General features: G+C 44.0%; 1 protein-coding gene across 5 annotated transcripts in view; it reads left to right on the top strand.

The window, feature by feature from the left end:
* The window catches only part of TAF3 (TATA-box binding protein associated factor 3), a 111,642-nt gene extending 89,275 nt beyond the window's left edge, over nucleotides 1-22,367 (top strand). For 2 of the 5 annotated variants that reach the window (XM_085870600.1, XM_085870598.1), the window contains exons 7-9: nucleotides 16,641-16,860; nucleotides 18,648-18,760; nucleotides 20,910-22,367. In XM_085870600.1, coding sequence (XP_085726726.1) covers nucleotides 16,641-16,860; nucleotides 18,648-18,760; nucleotides 20,910-21,027 — 451 coding nt within the window. In that variant the 3' untranslated portion in view covers nucleotides 21,028-22,367. The remainder of the gene's footprint in view (nucleotides 1-16,640; nucleotides 16,861-18,647; nucleotides 18,761-20,909) is intronic. The other 3 variants (XM_085870599.1, XM_085870602.1, XM_085870601.1) reach the window with 3 other exon arrangements.
* The last annotated feature ends 641 nt before the right edge of the window (nucleotides 22,368-23,008 follow it).

Genomic DNA, 23,008 nt, shown 5'->3' with positions numbered 1-23,008 from the left:
TCTCCCTCTCACCCTCCACACTCTCCACACTTTCCTCTCTCCCTCTCCCTCTCTCACCCCTCTGCCTCTCTCACCCTATCCCTCTCCCTCCCACCCTTCTCCCTTTCACCCCTTTCACTCCCACCCCTCACCCTCTATCAGGGTTACTTTTAAGAACTGATGGTTTAGTTTTGAATTTAAAACTGCTTCCCCAAAGGGTAGCCTGCACAAATCAGATTCAGTTAGCCAACTGAAGGGGTGCAAAGGGCACTGCATGTGTGAGTATGTATGCATGCAGGCAGGCCTTTGCTAGGAAGATAGCATGAGTGGTTTTAAATGCTCTCACTCAGTTGTTTTTTTTAGAACCCAGCAGTTAAAAAGAAAATCTTGCTGTTTTGGCATGTTTTATTGCCCTTCCCGTCACCTTCCCTTCCCTGCACCTCACGCAGCCTTACCTTCCAATGTGCCTTCCCTTTCCATCACTCTGCCTTCTCTAAACCATTAGTCATGCTTACCCCTTCTTCTGTCTACCCCCCCCTCCGCAATGGACATCTCCCAGCAGTCTCCACGTGCTATATTAACATGGTGTTTTAACCCCTCATCTCCCCCCATCCTCTTCGCTCCCATCCTCCTCCCAGAGTGTATAGTGACGCATGGTGTGGTGTCACTTCCCCCCCCCTTCTTCACTCTTCCCCACTTTTCCCCCCTTCCTAGCTCCGCCACCCTTGCTCCCCCCCTGCTCCTCCTCCCTCCTCTATCTCTTCTCCCTCCCCTCCCTCTTTCTCCCCACCACGCCCCCCCCCCTTAATGTTCCCATCAGTGAAGCAATGGGTTGTATTTGCTAGTTGATCAATGCACAAATGCGCTTGAAGTTTTATCTGAACATGTTTACATCTAAACTTACATGTGTATTACAAAAATTATGCATTGATTCTCAAGGTTATTGTCAATCAAATGTGACAGTTGTTCATTAAGTTGGCCAGTGTTGCAACTTGAACTTTATTATTTTCTATCCTTAAGCGATTAAACCTGCCTATACCTCAATACAAACTACAGATTTTGAATGCAAAACTTTGTTAATGAGCGATCGTTCGTCAGTCTGCGAAAATTGTGTGCTCACTAATGAGAGTGAAATCATAATTTTGTTATATATATATATATATATATATATATATATATATATATATATATATATATATATATATATATATATATATATATATATATATATATATATATATATATATATATATATATAGTTTTTTTTTTTTCATGCCCAAATGTAGCTTTGGCATGATTCCAAGTTGTTTTGTGTCACTTGCATCCTTGCTATACATGCCAAGCTCTGAACCAACGGGAGACCGTTTTTCAAAATGATTTCAAAGCAAAATCATTTTCACTCATCATCCAAGCCAACGAAGTCCAACATGTACAGTGGCCTGCAAAATTATTCACCCCGACCAATAATGCCACATCTATCTATAATTCCAGCAATGTCTGTCTGTCTGTCTGTCTGTCTGCGACCGCCGTTTCTTGACGACCGCCAGTCCGATCTGATTGAAACTTGCCAGGAATATTGCCGGGGATCCCGGATGTGCCTTTTCAAGGCTTGATATCGATCTGACGAGCGATTCCCAAGTTACGCCCATTTATCTGTCGACCAATGACAAGACGCGGTGCTATGACGTCACGAATGACGTCACAATTAATGTTTATTTGTTTATTTTTGTTTTTGCACGATCGACGGTCCGATCTGATTGAAACTTGCCAGGAATATTGCCGGGGCCCCGCGGATGTGCTTTTCAAGGTTTGATATTAATCGGATAAGCGGTTCCCAAGTTACGGCCATTTATCTGTCGACCAATGACAAGACACGGTGCTATGACGTCACAAATGATGTCACAATTAATGTTTTTATTTATTATTATTTCTTTTTGCATGATTGAAACATGCCAGGAATATTGCTGAGGACCCGCGGATGTGCCTTTTCGAGGTTTGAGAGGGAGAGGCTGCATATACTGGCACTCACCTACGGGCCCGTACTAGTTTAGATAAATTACGAATTATGCAGAAACAATTTTTCCAAATGAACTTTTTTATTCATAACTCAAGAGATCAAACAAAATACTATTATAGTTTGGTTTTTTTTTTGTCTACCTTGTCAAGGCTCGTATGAGAGCTAACACACAATGCACAGTAAGGGGAGCATGAGACAAGAGGGGCGTGGGAAGGACAAAACAGTGGGAACAGAAACATTAGGAGATCTGAGGAAGGGAGAGGGATGGGGTGGGGAACATGGGGGTATACAAGATGGACACTACAGGGACTTTCAGGAAGGAAAGCAGGGAATTTGAAGGAGGTGGGTTTAGGGTGGATTAACGGGGGTAGAAAAGATCGAGGATTTGGATGGGGGACGATAAGAGGTTGTGGTGAACAGCTGTTTTGAAGGCCTGGAGGGGAGAGTGGGATTTTTTTTTTGTATACCTGTATGTATATGTTACGTATGTGTATGTATATGTTATGTATGTATATGTATGTATATATATATATATATGTGTATATATATGTGTATATATATATATATATATATATATATATATATATATATATATATATACATACACATACACACACACAACACCATTGTCTCTCTCCCTCTCTCTCTCTCTCTGGCTTTGTTCCCTACATACGGTCACATATTTTAAGTTACATACTTCAAACTTGGGGTACAAATACAGCTTTGTGTGGGGGTAACATTGGCTATGTGGCTGAGGCTTCACGTTTGAGTATGGGGGCAGGGTGTGGGGTATGGGGCATAAATTTTCCATGTAAATGTGCACCATGTAACGTCACCTTGTGGTGGTGGCAGAGGGTCTTGCAATCCCCTGTTTTACCTGTGCAACGCTGAAGTTAAGCACTCTTCGCATGGGTAAATTTGTCCTCATTCCCTCCCATCCCCCACCCCCTTTTCCCAAAACGGAGGGACCTGTCTAAGCCTGTCATCATGTGTGAGACATTTATTGCGTGAAGGGACATCAGGACGAACGGGGGGTGCGAGGGTTGCAGGATGTGAGGAAGGCGAGGAGGTGGAGGAGGATGGGTTTAAAGCACTCTTTCCACGGGTAAATTTGTCTTTCTTTTCTTCTCCTTCTTACCCAAATTTTATGGCAAACAGGACAACAAATTGGTCCATCAGCGAAGCAACGGATAGGCTCTGGTAGTAAGCTATACACTTTGTTTGATGGGAAAACATCATGAAACAAGCTCAGGTGGCATCAAAATGTGAAAACTTTGGAGAGGGGCGAATACTTTTTTCGGCCGCTGTATTTTGGCTTAATGATGCAGTTAGTTCAAAAACGGCTTTGAATTGGTGAGCAATCTCGACCGTGCTTGCATGCATTCTCATTGTTACTACCCATGGAAACAGTAAACGTGTTGGAAAGGTCATTTTGGAGCATTGCTGGATTACGAATACGAAGTTGCAGAAAAATTAGATGTGAGTATTGGAAGTGTGGACACACATATTCATTCTCACTCTAAATTTCAGAAGGTAACTACAAAGTAGCTACGAAGGGATTTCTGCACTCGACTACACTTCAAAGGATCTTGGTTGTCGAACGGAGATGTCGGAAAGTTGTAAAATAGGCACAGAAAAACTAAGTAATCGAAGTTGATGTCTACAGTGAAGAGCCAAAAATCCAAATTTTCATGGGTTGCAAACAGAATGTAATTAACCTTGCAAACATGAATGGTCCTGAGAATATCATAGCATTTTATATAGTTTATATGAACACAATGCCATTCGGATTTTAAAGAAATGTGTTAACTTCTTCAATACCTGACTCAACATTTTATCAAAATATATACTTTAAAATTACAGAACCGTAATTTCATCATTTTTAGGTGTTGGTGCCAATGAAATATTGATTCTTATATTGATGGTTCATTACCCATGGCATGTGGTCCACATGACAAACAGTTTGTGTCAATAATTTTGAAAGTGCAAGAAGCTCTTTCTGGGTAGCTTTGGTGTTAACAAGTCATCGACCTGGCCTCGCCTATACAGAAGGTTTTACGTCATACAACCTGACTTGATTCTGTTTAAAGTTCATAGCCGCCACTCCTCAGCACACATTTTACAGGATGACTTGCCTCAAACATTTTCCTTCATACAGGAGTAAATCTAAGCTACACAATTCACTCTTAGTGCAATCTTAGTACAATCTAGTTATGGGCCCTCCCCCACCCCACCTCGACGTAACACAGCCCCCTCCACAGAAGATTAGGCTCCTGCCAAGGTTCTTCGTCGGGAACCCAAGATTCTGGCCTCAACACTTACTGTCCCACATTATTATCTTTTCCTCTAATTTAGAGAGGGCTGTGGAGGGCGAGCCACAGCTACCTTACCTTGACTTATTTACCCTTTAAACCCTAGCGGCCGTTTTTCCAGACTATTAAAAACTCCACATAACCGGTGGCTATTCAAACCTCCATATGCCCAAGCGGCTAGATTTTTCTCCAGGAAACCCAAGATTGGGGAGCCAAAAGTACAAGGAGCTCAGGGTTCAAAGGGTTCACATTCTATTTCCATTAAATTAATTTGTTTTCTATTCCCATTTGTGTCCTGAAATGTACAAAAATTAGATTCACAAAAAGCTATTCAATTTCATCCGTCACCCTCTGTTCAAGATGGTGGCTTGAAGGGAGGGAGAGAGAAGATGGCAAAAGCACACAAAGAATCCCGGCCTACCTGAAATGACATTTTCACTTCACCAAATCATAAACCCCATCAAATTGACCGCGACCCCCAGTTGATGTCACCTGCTCCAACTGTCAGCTGAGCTCAAAACCCAATTTGAAATTTACCTTGCAAATTTCACGGGCTACCTGCTCTCCATCGCAGTTAAACGTGACCAAGTGGAACATTGCCATAACCGCACAACAATAATAATCATTCCTTTCATCACCATTGATTCTAGAAAGGCCACGGCATCACAATTACCTGCAGGTGTGCCCTCAACTCGGCAGCAGGGAAGTTCCATAATGTTGTGGTGGGGGTGTAGCATTGTGTGGTGGTTACAGCACAACAACAAATTCCTATCTCAAGGGAAATCCTGGACTCATGATCCACCTCGCCCTCTAGTACCACAACATCGACTTTGGCATGTATCTTCGCCGAGAAAGGGGGGAGGGTCACACATTGGTCTTCTGTGGCCTTCCATGGTCACCACGGGTCCTCTTGGCTGCTGCGGTGAGGCATGGTGGAGCTCCACATTCCTCGCTGTCACTGAGAACCTTATCCAACTACATGCATGGGTAATGTCCCCAACCACAAACCTGACACACAATGATCCCTCCCTAACTGCCATTCATTCTACCTTCACCTGAAGTTCACGCTATAGGATATGTTTGTATCTGCCATGGCCTGCATACACACTAAATCGCCACAATGCACAATAAACACAACCATCAACAGTGAATATCATTTACTTCACACAAAACCACAGTAATAACACTTTAACCTCGTTCCCCAAGTCCACATGCTTGGCTCTCATGGTCCCTCCCACCAATCACCCATACCAATTCCCCAACTTGACTGCATACCCCCAAAGCAAGGCATGGTGATTCATGACAAATGGGAAAGGTAAATTTAGCTTTTCCAATTGCTACTGGGGAGGTTGTACAATTCCAGCAGCATCTGCTGCAGCCAATCTTCTCATTGTAACCCATGCCAATTAAAACCAAGAGCTCTCTTCCTAAACTGAGAGCCCATTAATCACAGCGGACTATCTGTGGAAGGTTATGTGTTCTCCTCTGGACCTTTCCCAATAATTTCCATCATTTCAATTTAATTCCATAATGTTCCACAGATGCTCCAGTGGGTTGTCTAGTGGAGCTACTTATACCGCATCCTTGCAAAAGGGTGGTCACTTTCTTAGGCCCCCACTGGCCCTCAGTGGTCCGACCTCCAAGGCACGTCCCGCAACACCTCTCCCGAGTGGTCCTCATGGTGCACAATGACACCATGACAGACATCTTGAACCTTTCCAGGGGCCAGCGACCCCACCAGTCCGAGACATTTGCTCGGCCGGCACCCCGATGTACAGAGGACGCAACACACCACCAGATCCCCCTTGAGTCCCAGGGCGCACCACACCCGTGGTCGGACCCCACATTCAAAGGCTGCTTTAAAACCAATTTAAATTTAATTTCTCAAGCCTCATGTTTCCAATTGCGGCTGCAGGCATAGATCCCATTACTGTAGAGGATTTCTGCCCCTCCCTTCAGCCACTGCTGGCCTTGAGCCTCCTGCTCTTCCAATCCTTCCCTATTGTCACGAGTGGCCAGCTGCTCGTGACTCACAGCTCCTATTTTCATACAAAACATTTTAAAGCCAAACCGGGCTCAGTCTGAATTTTAGTGTGGTATGACATGTCATCCCGTAGGATTTTTGTGCTAAAATTGATTTTTTTGCTGTGTTGGGTTGATTTGGAGTCCTGCTACTGGAAAATGATGGGGTTCAAATTTTCGGACCCCTCGACCCCCGCCTCCTGGTGGGGGGCCCTTTTCGTCCCAGGACCCCCCAGACTGACCCCTTGCCTATCTTCGCTAATGATGATTCAATTTTCATGATCTTTGGGACGTTTTAGCGTTTTTGATCATACTGACTCCATTTATGACACTCTCGAAGCGACCGTAAGGCCAAAAAAAAAAATGTTGCATTGGCGTAACGGGTCACTGAAAAATAGGGTAGGTCGGTCGGGATCTTGTTTTTTTTTTTTTTTCCTAATAAATCCCTCCCAAAATCTCCCCCGGCTCGAGTACCACCCTTTTTGTCGGCGGGTTCTGTCCGAAACACTTCCGGGTTTTTGCGATCGCGATCGCAATCAACAAGATACTTGAAAACGATAGCAAAACAACAAAAATAGCAATAAAATAGGGTCGGCAAAATTTTTCGATAGCAAAAAAACAAAAAAAAAACGTAGGGTCGGCGGAATTTTTAGGGTCGGGCGGGTTACGCCAATGCAACATTTTTTTTTTTTTGGCCTAAGTGGCTATTAGTAACTTCCGGTGGCTACTACAGATTTCTGGTGACAATCGGCGTCATACTCAGGGTCCTTTTCATACTAGCCAGAAACAGTCATGTAGTCATCTTTCTATGGGTTTTTAGGCATGGGAAAATGATTGGTGCAGTTATTTTTGTGATCAGACTGACCTATGATGAGATGTATAAACACATCATATTTTTTTTAAGTTGCACAAACGTTTAATAAGCGAACAGATACAAATAAAAGCAAAGGGATACATCAAGACCAAAAACATACAGAAGAGTTTAGATAGTATTTCATGGAAACTAATTCAAGATGACAGCTTATTCATCAACCTCATCCTCGTGCACATCTTCCCTTATTACATTTGCACATTCCCTTGTATAACATTTGCAGAGAGGAGTACAAGGCAGGCCGTTCTTGCAACAACTGCACCTTCCTGTGCAACCTGCTTCAGATGCACATTTGGTGAGCTCAATTACAGCTCGAGGAGTGGGGAGATTGAGACACCTCACAGGAACATAGACTCCTTTCTCTAATTGCCAGCCATTGTGTTCAATAGCAGGAGGATCTGGGCAGTTGGCCTGGTATGATTTATCGCGCATGGCAATGTAAGGCAGCGCGAGTTGGGGGCAGCATCTCTCCTTCCAAGTTCTTGGAGCAAAACAGTTCCCATCTCAATGCTGGCAGAGTTATGGGACCTGTGGAACAGTATGCATGGCATATGAACTTCTCCAAACCCTTGACTTGTGGTGGCAGTTCACCATTGACCAGCTCAGTTTGAATAGGACCTTCACCGAGCTCCCGGAAGCAGTTGATAGCTGAGTCATCTTCATCAAGCTTCATGTATGCACCAACCCAGGTTTTCTTGGTGATACCCACAAATTTCCCACCCCAGTCGGCACAATAGAAGTTGTGGAGTCCAATCAGGCCTTGACACTTATGACGTCCAATCACTTGAACTCGCTCCACCACATCAATTTCTCTGTATTTCCTGCCCTTTCCAGTTAAAAACTTGAGACGAGTACGAGTTCCAAGATGACCACAAGAGACCAGGTCGAGGAGAAGCGTGAGGACATCAATGTCAGGTGACCAAACACATACTTCCTGCCAATCACTCTCAGCTACAGGGGCGAGGACTTGATGAGGAATCAGTGTATCAGCCTCTTCGTGTGAATGATCTTCCTCAAAATCACAGCCCTTGATCTTGGTGTCATACACGACGATCAGCTTGACGTTGTTACTGCTGGAGAAATGTTGCATCGAACCCCCAGCGAACATACATGTGAGGCTACTTTTGGTCCTTGAGGCAGATAAAATCTCCTTGAAAGACATGGTGAGCTTCATTTCTGGATGAATTTGAAATTCTATAGACGTCACGGCTCTCTTTTGGCGAGTCTTGTTTTTCAGAGACTGATCCTGGTAACGGTCAAAGACCACTCGACCCTTGTTGTAGCTGACCATCATGAACTCAATGCGCTTGATGAATGCCACTTGAAGGTCAGAGAGTTTCTGCACGGTTGGCATTTTCTTCATGCTCTGAAGCACAGCCATGGCATCAACAATGAGAACTTTAGGTGGTGGACTCGTTGGTGCTGTATCGAGAAGAGTGGTAGATCGAAGTGGTTGAGCCTTAGCTCCTTCAACAGCGTGCATCAGACTGGCCTTGTCAGCTGGGATATAAAGAGAGCCGTCAACAGAGCAAAGAGAGCATGGCACCACAGACATCTCATATGCCCCCAACAGTCTCCTCCAGTTTTGGTACCAGCTCAGGGCGACTTCCTTGAATAATAAGGAATCTGCCCAGAAGGTCACGCTCCTCACGCAACTTGATGACCTTGTCACCCACGTGAACTCGAGTTTTCTCCATACAGTTTGAGAAGGTCTTTAGCTTGAACTTCTTCATTGGGTCCCAAACTTTGGTCCCCACCAAAGTATTGATGTGGGCAACAATCTGTCATGGACGAACTCCTCAAAGCGCTTCTGTCCCTTCTCTGCAAAGTGCAGAATGTCATCTTTTGCAACATCTGGTACAAGAGCGGAGGATACCAGGCTCTTCAGAGGAGACTTTTCTGTGAATGGAATGCCCCCACAATGCAGCTCGATGGAGTGACGGAGCTCCAGAGCATTTTCTCTTGACCTGACAGCAACAGCACCGGAAAGCTGGTAGTGTTCACTTCGTTCAGATGAGCTGGAGGCTCGAGCGAAGCTGTGAAAGAACTGCTTTACTATATGAGTGAGATGAGGTGTGATGGTAAGAAGTCGGTCCAGAGCGGCTTCATCTTGACTCAATCCAACCATCCCACCATGATGCTTCAACAACTTGATTTCTTGCCCCAGAGTTTGGTCAGTAAAAAGGTGAGTGAAGGGAACCTCTGATTTTGCCACAACAAAGTCACTTGACTTCAGTGCTTCCCATGAAGCAGGGTCATCCTGTTCCAGAGCGTTCATTTGAGCAAGATGGACAGGCATGAGGCGCGCATAATTCAGGTGATCGTGTGCGAAGAAATACTTGATGACGTTCTCTGGTGCATCCAAATAACCTTCCCAGTCACCCGAGCGACATGCACCGATAAGATGCAGAAGGCTCTCTACCTGCTCGATGTACTGCATGAGAAACTGTGTGAGCTCTCCTATGTCTTTTTCGTCTTCAAGCGGCTTGACATTCTCTGAGTATGAGGACTGGAGATTGTTGTAGATCTCAACCATATCTGGACTGCGCTCGTGGAGAGCCTTCTTGAGAGCGCTGCATTGGACACGGAGAGGTCCAGGTGGAAGAGGGGCAGAAATAGCATCAAACCTCATCATCATGATCGCCAGGCTGGTTGTGATGTGATACTCAACGCCTCGCTTGTATGCCTTGCCGCCATAGATTCCACGAAGAGCTGCAGAAGTGTATGTGCCACTTTCAATGGCACACGTATCTATTCCACTTCCGTCAATTGTTTTGCCAAGAGTATGCAGGCAAGTAAATCCAATATGCAGAACACCTGGTCAGAGGAGCCAGTGTTTGTTACCAACTGACTGCTGAATCTTGAGGGCACGGCTGTAAAGATCCAGATCGAGCGTTATGAGGACTCTTCTCTCAGGACCGACCACAAAAGCAGATTTGCCCTGAGTCAACATCAGAACAGTATACAGGATTCCATAGTCCATAGGCGAGGTTCTGAACAGTGGAGCAATAACCTCTGTGTTAGTCAGTCCATGATTCTGCGAGGAGCGTGATAATAGCAGAGACTTGGTAGCAGCCCAAGTTGGCATCACTCTGTCCTTTGCCAACTTTTCACTCTTAGGTATACAGTATGTTCTTTCAGCGAAATAATAGAATCAGCAGTATTTCGGACATTTTGAGTCTCGGCTTGATTTTACTGTTGATCCGTTTCCTGTTGGTTTTCAGGCTCGACGTGTTGGTCATTGGTGTTGTCATCTGTACCGAAGTAATTAGTAAGGGCCCAGGTGTGAGTTAATTCTGTTGAAATTAGACTTTTTCGTTTACCCAGTTGGTTGACCGCAAAATGTATTGGCTTGGTTTTGATGATTGGCTCTTGCAGGTATTTGACTTTAAAGGCTCGTGGTGCAGGAGAAACAAACTTTTCTGGGAGCACAAGTGGTTGGTTAATGGGTTCTCAATCTTCTGCTCGCCGGTTGATCACGACCGCTGTACCATGGAATGTGTTCTGTCCAGTTGGTGTGTCTTCTAAGAGGTCAATGTTATTCACAGCAAACCGGATGTTCACTCCTTTCTTCACATAATCTGGGAGACAAAATCCACCATTCTCGTTCATCCGGTGAAGAACACCTTGTTACACGCGCTTTTCAAAGTCGAGGATCCTCCGGTAGTCACTCCCAATGCACACTTCCGTGAGGTTATTGACGAGGCTCTTGTCATGCACTCTGGAATGAATGGTGAGAGGTAGGCCGATTGAGACGGGCGTCTGGACAGTCTGCTGAAACCCATCATTCTTCTTTGATTGATGCTTCACCTGTCGATCGCTCCGAGTATTTTGGATGATAATCTGGCAAGCAACATCAACAGATTTGTCCACTTCATCATTGCTCATTCTAGAAACTTTGAGAACATGAGGGCCAAAGAGGAGATGTGTTAAGAAGAACTGAAGTAGTGGAGGATTTTCAAAGTTGTCAAAGCTGCCATTGAACGACCATTTTCGGTGCTGCATCATTTCTTCTCGTAACATGTTGGCCATTTTCCTCAAGTAGCCAATTGCTTCGCCATCATCGAGCAGTGCAGACCGAAGGCCCATCGCCTTGCTAACTGCTGTTGGGAAGACGAGGTTGTCAGGCTCATTTTTCCGCAAAGACTTAAAGAACTGAACATTTGGAAGGCGTTCAGAAATAAGCTTTTTCAGGTGCTTGCGGTAGTTTCCCGTCTCATTTACTTCCACCTGATATGTTTTCAAAATTGACAAGTATGCATCGTTCACCTTGGCCATAATGAGGGTAACCTCATCATCAGTATGTGTGTTTTGAACGGAGAGGAGCAACTGCTCATCACATGCAGGGTGGATGAGCTCAACATTACTATGCTCTACAGGAGTAAAGGTGCGCTGAGCAGACCGCAAGCATTGTCTATGACAGTACTTTTCAAGAGCAGAAGCATCCCCAGCGTCCTCTAGCTCTGACACGCAAGTTCGGACATGGCCATCCTGACTCTTGAGCTTTATCTCGAGGAAATTGTCACCCATCCTTGTCGGAAAAAAACACGGTGGAGAGGTACTGTAGTGTCGTTAGGACAGAAGCTGCAGGTTGAGAACAAACATACCTCTGCTTTTGGGATGGTTTTTGTCCTTTTAGGCCAGGCAGAGTCAATGGCAGTGGAAGGGCGACCAGGCCCTCGCACAGGGTATGCAGGGGAATCCGACCGTTCGCGCTTACCCCGGAGTCGTTCGATCATGCTCTTGTTAACAATGGGTTTCCGACATTCGCTATGGTAATACACCAACTTACATTCAGATTCACTCAGACCAACTAAGTGATCAGTAAGTTGTTTGATGCCAGATTCACCTAAAGACAAGCGCACTTTACAACAGGAAACAAGTTCATCAACCATATCAGGATTGTTTATCAGTCTCTTGCTTGAGGTTGCGCCCTCATTGCAGATGACACACACACACACACACAGTTCTTTTCAGACATGACTGCTAGATGGTCCTAATCGTGGTCGGAGCAGCTCAACTTCCCACCTGAAAGCACACACAACAGAAACACATGAACATTGTAACAATATTGCTCAAAGTGACCTTATCTAGTAACAGGGAAGTTAGATGATCTTGATTGTCCTCATTCCGGGTCAGCGTCTCACCTAAAAGCACACAAAATCATGAACATCAATATTCCTTATTAAACGTAAAGTGACCTTATCTCATCACAGGTCAGTCTGATCACAAAATTAACTTCACCATTCGTTTTCTCGTGCCCTGAAACCCCTAGAAAGAGGTACTACATGATTATGTTTCTGGCTAGCATGAAAAGGACCCTGAGTATGATGCCGATTGTCAACGGAAATCTGTACTAGCCACCGGAAGTAGCTAATAACCACTTCCGGTCGCTTCGAGAGTGTCATAAATGGAGTCTCTATGATCTAAAACCCCTAAAACGATCCAAAGATCGTGAAAATTGAATCGTTATTAGTAAAGATAGACGAGGGGTCAGTCTGGGGGGGGGGGGTCCCGGGATGAAAAAGGGCCCCCGCAGGGGGCTCGAGGGGTCGGAATATTTTAACCCCATCATTTTCCAGTAGCAGGACTTCAAATCAACCCAATACAGCAAAAAAAAAATCAATTTTAGCACAAAAATCCTCCGGAAGCTGTTTCAGTGACTTCATACCACACTATTTCTTCTATCGCCTTTCTCTTTCGAGGTTCTTTGCTGCTAAACCTCGTCGTTCTTAACCCCCGGCCCACGGCTGTTAGTGCACACTCTGTGTGCGGCGAGTCGACGACTCTGGGCACCAATTTGGCTCCCACCGTGTCTATCCGGTAACTGCGAGCACCGTTCCGCACATCACAGATGTTGCCTCACACACACCACGGAGCCTCCCAGCTTCTCCTCCCTTCTAATCTCTCTAACTGTCTTATCACAGGGACTGTCTTTTTGCACTGGAGCAGAGCGACAGCAACACCAGTGTGATGTCCTTCCAGGCCATTACCACTCACCAAACACGTCCCTTTCTCTGTCCCCGGTTCCGAATTAATTTTCCCAAACCATTCTGCTCCTTCCTTTGCCCCAACAATTTCATTGTTTTCATTTTATTTCGTTTACACTTGATTCTCTCAATTATTCATTTCTTCCTTCATATCCACTTTATTTTCATCTATTTTGCTCTCTTATTTTTTTCATTCATTTCTCTCATTTCCATTCTCATTCGTGCTTCCTGTACATCCATTCTTGTGTTAGTTTAATGTAATTTCCCATTCAATTGATTTCAAGCATGGATGATGGTCTGTAACTTTGTCCCGCCAGCCTCCTGACGAGGCCATTCAAGACCAAAAGGAAATGTCCAAGCGATCTCAGGAGTGTGGGAGGTTCTTGGTTAATGCAATTCCCCACTAAACCCCATTGCCGGCTTGCCTCTAAGCATGTGTTGCGCACCCTCCGCCATTTCATGTCGTCCTCCATCTTGTCCATTGTTCCTGTGCAATCAAAGATTTGAAAAAAAAAAATTTAATTTCACACGCCAATCACGTTTTTTGTGCTCAAATAAAAATTTTCTTTGGGGACATTAAATGGGGGTTGTATCCCACTTCTAACACCAGGTATCATGTTAGATGGTTCTGTTAACGCAGGACTCTGCGCCGGAGGTCTCATACCCCGGCGAATGACCAAAATGTTGATTAAATTCACGACACTGCGTTCAATTACCGACACTACATTTCTCCAAGGATCACCCAAATGAAGCTGAACCTGGCGGTGTTTCTTGTGGGAAGTCAGGAAAACGGGAAAACATTCCTTAGAATTAAAAGGGGGTTTATTTTCAAAGTATTCGAGGAAAAGGGTAGACAAGATGCTCAATAAATGGAACAGATCTGGCAGTCGACAGACACAAGTAGGAATGCCGGAACATGCAATCTTGTGTATAATGACATAATAAGGCCTAATCCATTAATGACACCACACTATGGGATTCACACAATGATGAGGAACAGGGAAGGACTTTAGGCTGGCACTAGCTGGTTGTGGTTGTAGAAATATGTGGGACAAGGCTGTTGCGGCACAAGGCGAAATGCGGCTCGGGCAGTGATGGCAAAGACGATGAGGAGGCCAGCAGAGGAGAAGATGGTGGCCAAGCAGAGGGAAGGAGAGAGATGTTGCTCCCTCCAAGGCCCAGCTCCAACTACTACATGCAAGTGTGGTTATGGCCCTGGTAAACTCTGGGACCGCCTTAATGGGTCTTTCATCCCGTGATTGGCCACCTAAGCTGTATCAATCTTTTGGGCCGCCCTGCTCTCTGACCCTGAACAAAAGTGTTCCGTCCCCCACCCATGGCTCTGAAATATAAATCCTCAACAAATTTCAAGTCATCTGATGAAAATTGAGGATTTTAGAAACCTCACCTAAGTTGTTGACCTTTGGCCTATGTTGACCTTTTGGTCTATGTTGACCTCAAAAATCATTGCCGAGTTGAATTCAGTGATCTGAAATATAAATCCTTTTCAAATTTCAATTCAATTGGATGAAAATTGAGGATTTTAGAAATCCCACCTTAGTTGTTGACCTTGGGCCTATGTTGACCGTTTGGTCTATGTTGACCTCAAAAATAATTGACTAGTTGAATTCAGTGACCTGAAATATATATCCTCTTCAAATTTCAAGTCAATCGGATGAAAATTGAGGATTTTAGAAATCCCACCTAAGTTGTTGACCTTGGTCCGATGTTGACCCTTTGACCTTTTGACCTCAAAAACAACAGGCTTCTTCCTTATGACAAACTCCACCATGTGGTGAAGTTTCCTTCAGATCAGTTTAAAATTGCGACCTGTAGGCGACAAATAGACAGACAGACAGACAGACAGACAGACAGACAGACAGACAGACAGAATAACAAAATCGACTAACCAATATACTTGAAAAATCTTCGATTTTGCAAGTAACAAACAGAGGCAGTCGACATAATTGTCCAAAAGAAAAAAAATTGCCAAATTACAAACTTTCCTCTTTACATGTCAGCAGAGTACCCACCCTCTTTGTGGGTTGAGTGTGTGCATCACTTGCTGAAAAAGCATGGTCTGTGTTTTGTAAGAAGACGATGGATGTTTGTGTGGTGTGCGCGTTAAAGGTTCTCGAGTCTATACGGGCGAAACTCTGAAGGTACGTTCCAGCAGTCGTTAGTGTTGAAGGCCTCGGAAAGGTCTAATCTTTCAAGCATGTAAAAAGGGTCTAAAAAGGTCAAGTTCTCTAAACCTCAAAATGGTGAAGGGTCCAAGTTGTCTGTCTGAAGGGTGTAAAAGGGGTCAAAATGGTGTTAAGGTCTAAGGCACCTAAAGGGACTTAAGGGATGTAAAAGTCTGAAGGTTCTTGGGGTCTAAAGGGTATAAAAAGTCAAAAGGGTGAAGAGATATATATAGTTGTCTAAAGTGTCGAAAGGGTATTGAAGGTAAAAGGGGTCTTAAAGGTCTTAAAGGATCTTAAGGGCATTTGGGGTCTAAAGCATTTTTGAAGTCTTAAGGGGTCCTTGTGGTCTTCGGGGTCTTTGGGGTCTGAAGGGTTTTTGAGGTCTTAATGGGTCTTTGGGGTCTTAAGAGTTTTTGAGGTCTTAAATGGTCTTCTACATTTTGGGATCAAAAGGGCCTAGAGGGTCTCAAGGGTCTTGGATCGTCTTGGATGGTCTTAATGGGTTTTGAAGGGTCTCTGGGGTCTTATTGCTCTTAGGGGGTCTTGAGGGTTTTCGGGTCTTAACAGGTCTTGAGCATCTTTCAGGTTTGGGGGTCATCAAGGTCTTGGGGATCTTAAAGGGTCTTCAAGGGTCTAAGGGGTCTCAACAGTCAAAAGGTTTCAAAGGTACATTCCAATAGTATGTAATTAATCGACGTAGTGTAGTCAGGGTGCAACTGACATTCCAATAGTATGTAATCAATGGACATATACCGTAGTCACCCGGCTTCATGGACAGCTTCATAGCGGACAGAATTTTAAGGGTCTTGGGGCTATTAAAGGGTCTCAAGGGTCTTTGAGGTCTTCAGGGGTCTTCAAGATCTTTGGGGTCTTAAGGGTGTTTGAGCTCGAAATGGTTTTTGGGTCTGAAGGGTCGTAAAGGGTTGAAGGGGTATTGAGGGTCTTTGGGGTCTTCGGCATCTTTAAATGTTGAGGTGGTGGATGACAATACCCTTCGGACAATCCCCTGGTCAGACTTGGTCTGTCTGCCAAATGTGGTGATTGTCGGCCAGGCGGTCTTTGCAAAAAAAAAAAACGCGAATATACAGACAGACAGATGACAAATTTTATTTATTAGATATATCACACCATCTTTCTTTCATTTATACACATTCATTTAAAACAGGTAGAAGGAAGGACACATGGAGAATGTAGAAGATTGGCACTTCTGGACCCCATGTATATTCTTTGAGCAAATGAATGTTCTTCCTTATTTCTTGGTAGGCCCTGTGTGGGAATATCGGTTGCACCTCCTCAAGATGTGCAGTGGTACTGCCCACGCTGCAGCCTTGGGAACATTCCTGGTGGCCAGGGCTCAAGCAGGAGACGGGACAAGAAGAGTAATCGTAAGAAAGGCCGAGGTACCAGCCGCCTGGCCAGTACAAAAAAGGGACAGTCCAAGAGTGTGCTCGAGACGACCAGTGCCGCCATTAGCCCTTCAGATGTGAGTATCAGTCTCAAACAAAATAATCCGACAGAAACCTCAGTGTTTTTATTTATGGAGTTGAAGTGTGTGACAGGTGGTTTAACTGGGATCGGAAGGCAGTGCCTTTTGTCCAAAATGACTGTGCTGTCCCTCGATTCCATTTCATAGATTTCTTGGTTGTAGGGTTTGAACACTTTTGTCATGATTTTTTTGTCCTGCCTTGTATATAATGAGAAGTAGCAGACTCTCATTCAAGACGACTACTCTGCAAGACAAATTGGCACAAGAAAATAATGGTGTTATTACATACCACTCATAAAGGTACCATCTATTTATTACCTACATAAATATGGCAGGTATTTGACCCCCTCTCACCCCAATTATACTCCAGAGAAGCCCTTTCACTCTCTTTACTCCGATCTTTTCCTAACCCTCCACTCACCCTTCTTTTCCCTCCTACCATACTGTCTTCTCTTCCTTTTCTTCCGATCTACCCCACCATTAAGGGTAAGAAAAGATGGCAAGCAAGACCAGCTAAGGGAACGATCAGTCATTCAAACCCCTGCCGAGTCATACCAACAATGGCACGTGCTGCTTCCTTGCTTGGCGTTCAGCATTTGGAAAGGACAGAGCATGGACAAACAACTATAAGTTGGCATTCATAGCACAGGCTTTGATGGGCCTAATGGCCTCTTCCTGTGTTGAAGTTCATTGTAGGGGAAGTCGTAGGTACGTTATTAACAACACTGTCCTCGATACATCATGAAATTTTGTGACAGTGCCGTTAATGAAGCACTGAGACTTGCATGGAACAATGTAACGGAATGAAGGAGGATGGGGGGGGGGGTGCAGAGGCGCAAAATCACATTTTTATATCCGACAGTACAAGCAAGATCAGCGAAGGGAACTTTTTTTTTTTTTTTTTTTTTACTGAAGCGCTGAAACAAAAACGAGTGAAGCATCTGCAGTCTGCTCACACCTAACAACACGTCATGATGCGCTGCTGCATTGGGAAGCATCGGAAGTTGCGAGGTCGATGTTTCATTGTTGTTCTAGACTAGATTTGCCAGCTTGCACAAGAGCAATCATCACCTATCTCCTCTATGCACAAGACCTTCGAGATGTGCTTCTCAATTTGTCATTTATTTTGGAAAATAAGTGAAAATTCCATACAGTTTTGGTATGTTTTGTGGGAAACAACCTTTCGGTTCCACGGCCTTTTGGTATGTTTGAAACTAAGGGGTACAAATACCCATACATGGTGTGGTCAGAAATGTCCTTGTTCTGAATATACTGCACCGAGTAGATGTGCAAGATGCTCCACGAGCCTGAGAGATTGATTAATAAATGATAATATTTGTATAATGACAGTGACCCCTCGTCCTTGCCATAACAATGAACTTGTGCTAAAAAGCCTCACCTTTCGTAGAAGTTTGTATCCCCAGAGGAAGGCCTTCTTGAGAAAATATTTAAGTAAGACTGAGTAAAGAGAAAATTGATAAGGATTAATTGGCCATTTAAAAATTTGTACAATACAAGTTTTCCCCTTTTCTTGTGCTCTATTAAGTCACTATAGTTTCATTACGATCTGTTATTTAAATTGTTGTTTCTTTCTTTGAACTGAGGTTTAAGATGCAGCATGTCCTCATGTCTTGATAAACGAATTCTCGATACTTGGACAAACACAACCTTGTACCACATAATCGTTTATGTCATGTGAATTTTTCTTTGTGCATTCATCTTCAGAGTGATATAGTGTGAATTTTGGTGGCAAATTATCACTTTTTTTTTTTTTACTATCCAAGCAGGATTATGAAGATGGCAAGATCTGGATCTGTCCAAGCTGTGACGGTGTTATTGAAAGCACTACCGAGGTTCCAACCATTGGTTGTGAGGTCTGCGATGCTTGGTATCACTGGTAGGTCTGATACTGCATTATTGTCTTGTTTTAATTGTGCTGCCGTTTGAGAGTTCTGATACCTTTGAGCCTCTTTGTTCTGGGTTTATTTTCATTGGAACTGCGTCTCGCTAAGACTGTCAACTTGTAATGACCTAGCAGCAGAGGACACTTTACTGTGGAATACTGTCGGACCCTGACATCGGTGGGCCCACTATTCGTGGACCCCATGTATTTGCGGGTCGTAAAGTGTGACCTCCTCCTACATTTGTGCTTCGCGTATTCACATTATTTTTTTTTTCTTACTAGTTTTTTTTTTTTTAACACTTCAGGACTGATCTCATATATCCATCGCTGCTGATATTAATTCAGCCTGGGAATTCTTCCACAGAAACCTGCTCTCTCTTATGCACAGATTTATCCCATCTCATCTTCAATTATCTTACCCATCCTTCCACCCTTGGTTCTCTGAATTCTTGGTGAGACAGTTGCTTTAAAACAACTTGCATTCTCCTCCTGGATGGCAAATCCATCTGAAGGCAACCTAAAATCATTCCACAAAGCCCACAACAAGTGTGTGTCTACTCTCAGGAGAGCCAGAAAACAACATCTGTCCAATATCATACCTTTGCATTCTCCCTTACCCTTCATTGTTACCTGCTTCCCTCATTTGTCTTTGTCCGTCTACTTTCTTCCTCCAACCTGATGTTGGTTTTTCCCCATTCTCCTGCTGTTCCCTTTGTTATGTTGTGTCCTGATATATTCTGTCATCACTCTTCCACGAACCAAACCATGTTTAAAAAAAAAAAAAACAATGCCCCGATATTCACGGACCCCAACATTTGCGGCATTTTTTAGGAATGTCGGGGTCCGACAGTACACCCTTTGAAAGCTCAGCTGTCCATTGTGCATGCATTTGCTTGTGGACATTGAAGATCTGATGGTATATTTCTAAAGAAGTAGGTGTTTGGGCCAGTGTCTTAACTAAATTCCGAATATCTTCTATTGGTCAAGCTCAAGGTGACTATCATCTTTTATATGGAACTTTCCAGAATAAATGTTTGGGCAGCTCCAGGAACGATGACCTCCCAATGATTGATCATATTAGTTGAGATCCACTTCAAACATGAGTTTAGACATTGTGCTTCTTATATAAATTGCTTGTAAGACATGATCTTCCACCCAGCCATGTCTTACCACAGACACTCCAACCTTTTTTCCTCTGACTTCCCCCCTCCCTAAATTCGACCTCCACTCCACATCACCATCTTTCAACCCCTGTGACCTGGAAAGACCGGTCATTCCCTGACGCTTTCCCAAGTTCTTGGATAACTGAGTACAGGATGTTACATTTTCCTCCTGCGATCCCATCAATCACCTGTACCCCTCCCATTCACTTTTCTTTCCATTCCAATCCCTCGACACAACACATGGGACCATCTTTGTTCCTCTGTCGCTCATTTAAATCCCAACTCAACACTTTGTCTTGCTTTCGGTGTGAGCTTTCATTTGTGGTTTTTTTTTTTTATCACCGCCATTCGACCTTGAGGTTGGAATTGGGTTTGGGGGTTTCCTGTTTGCATCACGGTGATTGGTAGTCTCGGTGCTCGCACAATCTCGGAGGTGCCTTCGCCATCCGCCAGATGGGGCAGTCAACCATTGCGGTCCAGACAGTCAACCATGCCGGTCATGCCAATATGACAATCTAGGATATTAATATGTTTTTTGGGATAACATTTTAACTTATTTCCCATCTTTGGCAATAAAGTGAAGTGCAAGCTTGCTTTATTCTTTTTTTTTCAGGAATTTCTCCTTTTTTCATTAGCTATTACCATAATAACATGCACAAGCTTTATAAAAGCCTGAAGCAAAGTTAGTTTTGTGACATGAATCCTGGTGAAACCAACAGAGAACCCGTTTTTGGTCATGTTTTGTTTTGTTTTTCAAAAAGGGGAGCATTTTCTTTCAAATGTAGTTTCATCACAATCATCAAAGCCATGTCTTTGCCTGTGGGAATGTTGATGGAGCCATTAGATTGTGCTCCCTCCCTCCCCCTCCATCCTTACTCCCTCCCCCACCAACAACTTCCCTCCTTCCCTTTTCCCTCTCTTTCCACACATGGCTTGATGGTCTCATTGACTTTGCTTCCTTGTACACACACCTTCTGCAGGTCTTGTGTTGGTATCATAACACCGCCACCTGAGGAGGAACCATGGTACTGCCCACACTGTGCCATGAAGAACAAGGAGAAGAAACACAAGGGAAAGAAAGGTCGCAGCGCACACTGAGTGGCAAATCCCCCTTTTTTAACCAATTACTCAACTGAAAATGGATGAAACTCTCTGCGTTGCTTGAAATACTTTTTTTTGAGTTCATGACTACAAGGATAACACCTTATGGAGTATCCGGTGACTCCAGGTTATCCATCCACAAACAAATGAATTATTTCAGTACCAGGTCTGCGTGCCGTTTGCCCAATGACCATGTCTTCAACATCTGATGGCAGGAGCTGCAACTGGACATTATGTTGGTACCCTCTCTGAACTGACTTCTCCAAGTGTCCTTGAATCCACTTCTGCACAATGCCGGTGAAACCCAAAAAGTTGGAAGGTGTTTTTACTGCAGTGACACGTGTAGTTGTAAATAAATCATTTAACTGTTTCGCATCATTTTCGCATGACATTGGAACCTTAGCGGTCTGATGTATTGTAGGAGGCACCTGTCTGGACTCATTCATGCGGTGTATTATCTCCTCGTCATTAAGTGTACTGCACGTATTGCTGGTTTAAAATCGATTATTTTGTGCAAACTCTTCGAGCTGCGTGTTGTAAAGGTCTACATTGTCGTCACTCCTTTCCCAGCTGGCCATGAGAGCTTGGGTCCTGGCCTTGGAATGTGGAGGTCATTTCACGTTTCGTGCTCAGTAAGCGAACTTAAAACGTCCAATGGAGTGCAGTACATGAATCCATTTTTTTTGGACACGTGGCTGACTTATTTTGCAGAAATGTCAACTGGGCAGTGTTGGTAGACTTCCAGGAGTTGTTATACGAGTATCTCGCCTTCATCGGGTCCTGGTTTTGATGCTAGCTGAACATTACTTCAACCGTTCTGGTGACAAGATAGCATTGCCCGTTTTGATTCTTGATATTTTTTTACTGCAGACTAGTTGTCAGATATATGATGTCTGATGTACATAGTTTTCTGTTGACATACTTCGACGGATATTTCGATGCAATTCCTTTGTAAGTTTTGCCTTTTTTGTATCAGTGGTTGTCCCTTTTGTGATGTCACCATTGTTTGTGATAGTAAAATGTTCTGGAGACAGGCAGGCATTTCCAGGGCGGTCCCTTCCATTCCAAACACCCCTTCACAATGGCCACTCCTCAAAAAATCAAACTGAGATCTTCAGCAATTTTTCATCGAAGGAAAACGTCACGATATCTGCTGTACCGAATGATTTCCTTGTACGCGATTTTTTTTTTTTTAAGCAGCCTGCGCTTCTGTGGAACCTTCTTGTTGTTTTTTTTTTTTGTACGTATGTCTGTGATCCCAGCTTTCATCTATGAAGGGGTGATTTTTAACAATGATTTAAGTATCATTCTGTTCATTAAATATGTGCAAATGTAGATACACGAGCACTTGGAGATTCTTGTGAGGTGTAAATAAGTTTGGATCATCTAATGTTATTTATTTGTTGTGTTTCTCTTTATCTGTCTTTCCTCCTGCCTCATTGGGTGACTGGGTGACGTTCAGACATGACTAAAGTCGTGGACCTGCTGTTTGAAAGGGTTCCAGGATTGAACGGTTGAAACTACTATAATGGACCATACACAGCAGATGATCCGGATGGCCATAGAATCTGGAAATCAGGAAGTTGAAGGAATTTGTCAGATCTCTCACGCTGCGTCTCTCTCTCTCCCTTGGCCAATTGGGTTGCCTTATTGGCTTTGTGATGTTTCCATGGCATGGAGAAACTCCAAGTGGCCATCATCTTACTTCTTCAGCATAATCACGAGCAAAAGTTTGAAATGAAGACAGCGTCCAGTGCAGTGGAGACAGGGATGATAAAGTATCAAGTGTGCTTAACGCGTTTGTTCACAGATTGGACTGCTTTTCTTGGAATGGCGGACGAGACAGCCAGCTTTGCCATCTTCAAAGGACTACATATTTCATTATGCAATTTGATGGCTGCAAAGCTCCCAGGTTAGCTCGTATTTTGATCCGATCACGCCGGGAATCGAACCGATGTGCAAGTCAGTCGCACGTTCA

Source organism: Eptatretus burgeri, chromosome 2 (genome assembly GCF_056783735.1).
Source record: "Eptatretus burgeri isolate ZD-2024b chromosome 2, Ebu_testis_v1, whole genome shotgun sequence".
NCBI lineage: Eukaryota > Metazoa > Chordata > Myxini > Myxiniformes > Myxinidae > Eptatretus > Eptatretus burgeri.
Note: the sequence above shows the minus strand (reverse complement) of the source record. Positions and strands in the feature narration are given on the sequence as shown.